Source organism: Epinephelus fuscoguttatus, linkage group LG3 (genome assembly GCF_011397635.1).
Source record: "Epinephelus fuscoguttatus linkage group LG3, E.fuscoguttatus.final_Chr_v1".
NCBI lineage: Eukaryota > Metazoa > Chordata > Actinopteri > Perciformes > Serranidae > Epinephelus > Epinephelus fuscoguttatus.
In genome coordinates, this window is record NC_064754.1 from 5,085,326 (window position 1) to 5,091,961 (window position 6,636).

Below are 6,636 nucleotides of genomic sequence, written 5' to 3' on the forward strand. Positions count from 1 at the left end.
GTACCAATCCCGGTTTCCATGCGAGCACAGAGGCGTTTCTTCCTGCCGACCCCCCGCCTTTACCTTCCCCCTAAAATACAAAATTATTTCCACTGACATTTCCCCCAATGCAGCAATGCGCGCTCCCAAAAGCTGATTTCCAGGGAAGTGGAGAGGAGGAGGAGGCGGAGAAGGGGGGGTGTCATGTTTGGAGACCGAGAGCGCGCACCGCCCTCCCTCCCCCCACCAAAAACTCAACCCGGGGCGCGCACGCGGACACGAGCCGGCCTATAGCGGGGAAGCCGATTGGCCGAAGCGCAGCTCCATCTGCACACGTGACTTGCCCTGCTCACAATAAATAAACAGCTATAAAATATTGTATAAAAATACCGCCGTGGCTCCAAAGCGCCAACACTTTGAATAAAACAACACTCAGCAGACACACAGGTGACACACACAAAGTGCGCAGGTGAGACACCTGTCAGCACGCGCGACACAAGCCCGAAAACTTAGGGCTGAATATTTTTGGATATGTCCGGTGAGAGGCAGGCGGCGCCAGGCAGCAGCCGTGCGGAACAAAAAATGACAGCTTCATGTAAAGCCTATAGGTTCTCCAGTGGACATTACAGCCGCGGCTCTTTCCACTACAGAAAAACAAACGCAAACACACAGTTACCGGCACCCACGGGCCACCCGGACCGCGCCACACACACTCACACACACAATGGAAAGCGAGCTTACCTACACAGTGAATGAGTTTGTGCCTCCAAGAGTCAAGTTCCTGCCGAAAGCCGCGCCTCTCTACCGTGCATTGCTGCCTTTTGCACAGACTCGCCATTTTCTATCGGCCCCTCCCGTGGGCGCGCACATACTGCTGGGTGCTTCCCTGCGCGCACGTCACCGGTGGTTTTTTATTCTAGGGCTGGGTGGAGTGAGATATGAGGGGGACGGGGCTGCAGCATCCCCCTTTCTATAGCGCTCATTTGTCCCACCCACCAAAAGCGCCCCCTCCTCCCCTCCACCCCTCCCAGCAGCATCTCTGCGCGAGGATGTGCTGTCATTGGTCGCTTAATGGGATGTCTGTCTGTTTTAATGTTGTGTAGGGTACAGCACATGGCGCCTGTGCTCCAAATTTGCCATGGCTTAAAGCTATGTGTGTCAAAGGGCGCGGGTGCGCCGAGGATTTAAAATGCGCATAAAGACACTGCATTGTTTAAATTAACAGACATGTTACAGAGCACCTCTCAGCGCGGTGGCAGTAAATAAACTGGAGCCTGGACTGTAAAGACTGTGTATACACAAAGAAGCTTTATTATCAAAAATCGCCTGAGTGTCCTTTTATTGACAAAACACCCTACAGCTCTTTGGTGTGACTGTAGTGACCCTGTCCAAAAATCCCCATAATGTCCCCGAGAGACTCACAGTGTGTGTACCAGCAAACACTCAATCCAACCAGTTAGGCTACATCACTAATATTCATACAGACTAATATTCCTATTAAGCCAATTAAAGGATTACTACAAGTTCTCTTTTTAAGGGATTATGTTGCATTTCCTGAGTAAATAATCAAATTAATAAACACTCAACTATTCAGCCATGTCCACCCATCCATTCCATCTTGAGTGTGTTTTCCATGGCTGGCGTCCACATAGAATTCACCATAACTGACATTTTTCATAACTCCACATCCAGGGCTGTACCCACAAATACTGAAATCAAGTTCCCACATCAGCCCAGCCCTGAAACTGAAAAGAAAATTGAAGTATTTGAGTTTCATTTCATTGTTAATTTCCTATGTCTTCTGCAAGATTATGGAGCGTTTCTTTCAAAGACATTTTAATTGAAACCAAGAACACCTGCTTATAAATACAACACCACTGTTTTACACCAGCCTTTAGCAGTAGCTAGGCTATGATTTGGAAATTACAGACCTTTACTGTCACTGTTTTGTTCCTCAATATTAAGATCTTAAAGGTTCTGTGGCAGAATATTATATCCTAAGTACATTTTCTTTAGTGTATAATCACCTGAAAATAAGAATTGTTGTGGTTTCCTTACCTTAGAATGAGCAGTTTACATCTACATGGGGAGTGCGTCCTTGTTTACGGAGATTGCCAATTCGCCGCCATGTTCCTACAGTGGACCAGAATGGACAAAGCAAACACTGGCTTCAGATAGGGCTTTTTGTATTTTTGTTTTTGAGTTTTTGCATCAGCCATTGTCGTTAGAAGCCAATCTTTGACAAGCTGCATTGGAAAAACACTGATTTGTAGCATGAAACTGCTTAATTCATCATTTTTACTGGTTTAAACCACCTGGTCCATTTGTTTTGGAGAGGAAGACACCTCTGCGGATAGTTCGGATCACAGCAATAACCTCCTAAACATCTGGATCTTAAGCTTAAGCTAAAAAAGGTGAGCACAAATTAGTAGGTGGTGGGCAAGCCGCCCGTCTACGATGTGCCAAACTGCGTCAGAAAAACCCTGATTTGTGATGTGAACCGTCTTTCTTCACTGTGTTAACCAGTTCAAATCATCTGGGGTCTCATTCATAAGCATTGCATGCACAAAACGAGGCCTGAACGAGACATACTCCACTTCACATGCAAAACAGACTTGAAGGGAGAAACTTTGACCCATGCTTATTAACATTTTGGAGACGAGAAATTGGGGATGCAGATGGTGAGGTGGAAGCCTGATAGTAGAAACTGTTGAGTAATTTTTTGCACATGCCATCTTTGGCTTTTGTCCGTACGTACATTTTTAGTATGGATCCCACACACTGTTTTATAAATGAGACACCTGGTCCATTTGTTTTGGAGAGGAGAAACCTTTGTGGATAATTCGGCTGCCAGTAAAAATCTCCTCAACAGTGAACAGTGTCCCCCTAAATCTTACTCCCTGTTCCTTTAATGCTTCTTCAACGTCTTCTCCATTCTGCTCGGAATAAAATTCTGGTGGGGGAACACTGAATCCCGGTGCAAACTGCTGGGTTTTTAAATTCTGGAATGAAAGAAAAATGAGTTTGTAAACTCCCATTTTGCTAAAACACATGATCTCACTATCCTCAGTTGAAGCATTGGCCCTGCCTATGTCCAAATGCGCAAACGCAGTCAAAATACACTTTTTATGTAATGTTTTTGTTTTTAAAAAGACATTAATATCATAGATCAATGAACTGACTACAGCATACTCATAACTAGCTTGCAATGGCTGTCAGGGATAAAACTTGTGATGGGAAACACATACAAAACAGCACAGAGCTCACACATAAACAATACCATAAAAATGTACTGGAAAGCACCCAAAGTGTTCCCACTGATTTGATATTAGCAAATTTAGTCCATCATAAAAACATAATTTTGTTTCTTAAGAACCATGTCACACCGCCCTTGCATGTATGAGTGATACTTTGTACCTCATCTGCTTTGTGATATTTTAATATTTCTTATGTCAGACTTTAAATGCCTGTCTCCACCTTGATAAAGGTTGGTGCACAGTGAAAAACACCTGGGATAACAAATGGGAATAAATCCAGGACTTAATTGTTTCTTCCTTTTTAAAGTTTAATAGCCTATGTTATATTTTATACATTGATTTGAATGTTTTAATAAACCAACCAGGGGATTCTGTGCATGTATGTGTGCCCTGATTTCATAACATCAGGGACCATGTTGGAAATTAGTGTTTACACCTCACACGGTGCCTCTTTGATTGTTTGTCTACACCAGTGGTTCCAAAATGGTGTGACACACATGCGTGCTGTGGGATTTTGTGATAACCACACATTATAATTGCAATGTTCAACTGGGCCTATACAAAATGTTATGAATGGTATTTTTATTGACTGTATCAAAATGTTGTGCACACCAATTCCCTAATAGAGGCAAACTCTGCCTAAAAAAATATGAACGTAACTAAAAAAAACCTTCACAGGGAACGTACGCACGGGAATTATAACTGTTTGTATATCACACTATTAAATCATTTTGTTAAATATTTCACGAGTAATAATTGGTAGTCAATTGTTATTTGATATTAATAAATAAAAACAAACATATGCGTTGTGATAAGAGTGACAACACACCCCACAGAGGCTGTTATGGCTGTGTATATCCTGTGCTGCTGTCCCTTTTCCCTCCATTGATCTGCCCAGGTGCGCAGCACACCTGGCTAGAGTAGGCGCTTAAAAGCTCCTGTGCCAGCAACAAAGGAGAGAGGTAACTGGCGTGGGGACTGCTGGTCCTGCTGCCTCTCAGCCTGGGATTTTTGTTGTCTTGTTTGCATAGTTACTGTTAATAAATCCCTGTGGATTTGAGTGTTTTAAAGATGTCTTATGTGGTTGTTTTGGGTCAGCAATGGAGTTTTGTCCACCCCTCCCAAGGTTGGGGTGTAACAGAGGTTATTGTGCACTGATATACAGGTGTGCCTTGGTCAGAAAAAGTTTAAAAACCACTGCTGTATAGAATCAATCGAGCAGTCAGTGAAAGAGGAGCAGTGAAATCTTACTGGCTCCCAAACCAACATAAGAATTGCACCATTATATATAATCATAAAAGGCTTGGCACTAATTGTGATAAGGTCTATAATGCCAAATGCATCAAATTTGATACAAACATTTCTGAGACCTATTGCATCCCCTTATGGTAAAAACTTCACTCAAAACCCTCTTGTATCCAATCTGATACTTGTCTTCCACCCCCTGGTGGATACCTTTATCATTACAACAATTCAGACACAGGATATGGGACAATCCAAGATGGCCGCCTTCAGATAGTTCCCAACTCACTGGATCAAGGTAAAGAAAATTGCGATTTTTACGATTTTCCAGTGACATTTTCTATGAAATTTTTAGTAATATTCTAACATGAGCACTTAATCTGTTGAAGCAAGTTAGAATTACTTGCTTTTTAGTATATAGTAAAATTGTGCATAAAATTTGTGTTCAAATTTGATACTACAGGTAAAAAGTGGAATTTGGTAGTAAATCCCTCAATTGTCATTATCTTTTTTTTCTTGGTGCAATATGCATTATATTGATCATCGTGTATCATAAAAATGTTTTGATCAAGCAATTACACAAATTACAGATTGAAATGTGATATTTACAACAAATAATTGCACTCTAAAATTGATAAACCTATATTTCTGTACTTTAGATGGCTAAAAGGTACAGTACTGAAGATGTCCTACGCTTCCTTGATGGCAATTCAAGTGACATAGAGGAGTTAATGTCTGCAGATGAAGTGTTGGATAAAGATTGGATCCCTAATGCAGACTATGATGAAGAGAACTCTAGTACTGGTAGTAGCAATGAGAAAACTCTTGATGATAGGTTTGAAGAGGAAGAGGAGGGTCTAACAACGTCACAGGCAACCAAGCAGCGTGGAAGAAGCAAAGTAAAAAGCAAAGAGAAGAGGAGAAAGGCACATACAGCTGCTGAGATTGATAAAAGTGATGACCAGATTAGCGCAGAAGAAGCAGCAGCAACAGTAACACAGGCCAAAAGAACAAATAAATCTGCAAAGAAAAAAGTGAAAACGAAGGAGTACAGGTGGAGAAAGGCAGAATTTGACCCTCCAGATGTTCCATTTATTGAGAGTGCTGATGAAGGCATCGAAGAAAGGTGTGAGTTTACACCTTACATGTATTTCAAACAGTTTGTCACTGAGGACATGATACAGCTGGTTGCAGATCAAACAAACCTTTTCAGTGTGCAGAAGGAAGGGAAATCAGTCAACACAAATGTCAAAGAAATCGAGCAGGTTCTTGGCATGTACATGTTCATGGGTTTGGTACAGATGCCCAATGTAAGGGCCTATTGGGAAATGGAAACAAAGTACCCCAAAGTTGCCGATGTGATGTCACGTGATCGATTTGAGAAATTGCTGACACTGCTGCACTTTCAAGACAACCTCAGTGTGTCTGAAGATGCAAAGAAGGATAAATTGTGGAAACTGAGGCCATGGCTCGAAAAGCTACGAGAACAATGCCTTCGTATCCCTCCTGAAGAACATCATGCAGTTGATGAGATAATGATTCCATTTCAGGGAAGATCTCATCTGAAAGTTTACATGCCAGCAAAACCCCACAAATGGGGATTCAAAATGTGAGGACGTGCAGGACAGAGTGGTTTCCTGTATGACTTTGATGTTTGTCAAGGGGCAGCAGATCCAGACAAGGAAAGGTCTGAGGTTGGTGTGAGTGGAGATGTTGTTCTCAAATTGACATCAACCCTTCCTGCAGGGAAGAACCACAAAGTGTTCGCAGACAACTATTTTACATCACTCCCACTGTTGGAACACCTGCGGCAGAGAGGTATATACTACCTTGGCACCATCAGGATGAACAGGGTACCCAACTGCAGCATGAAGGATGAAAAAGACCTGAGGAAACAGGGAAGAGGGTCCATGGATTACAGAGTTAACCAAAACAATGTGATAGTTGTAAGGTGGTGTGACAACAAACCCGTCAACCTGGTGTCCTCTTTTGTTGGCATCACTCCCCAAGACCACGTGAAACGCTGGGATCGGAAGACCAAAAAATATGTCATGGTTCCCAGACCATCCATCGTGGAAACCTATAACAGATTCATGGGGGGTGTGGATCTTACGGATATGCTGTCTGCCCTGTACAAATACAGCTTCAAAACCAGAAG

At 42.5% G+C, this 6,636-nt stretch overlaps 1 protein-coding gene across 1 annotated transcript in view; it reads right to left on the bottom strand.

Moving 5' to 3' along the window:
- The window catches only part of lcor (ligand dependent nuclear receptor corepressor), a 120,233-nt gene extending 119,340 nt beyond the window's left edge, over positions 1–893 (bottom strand). The window contains exon 1 of the mRNA XM_049570795.1: positions 721–893. Coding sequence (XP_049426752.1) covers positions 721–817 — 97 coding nt within the window. The 5' untranslated portion in view covers positions 818–893. The remainder of the gene's footprint in view (positions 1–720) is intronic.
- Positions 894–6,636: the final 5,743 nt, after the last annotated feature.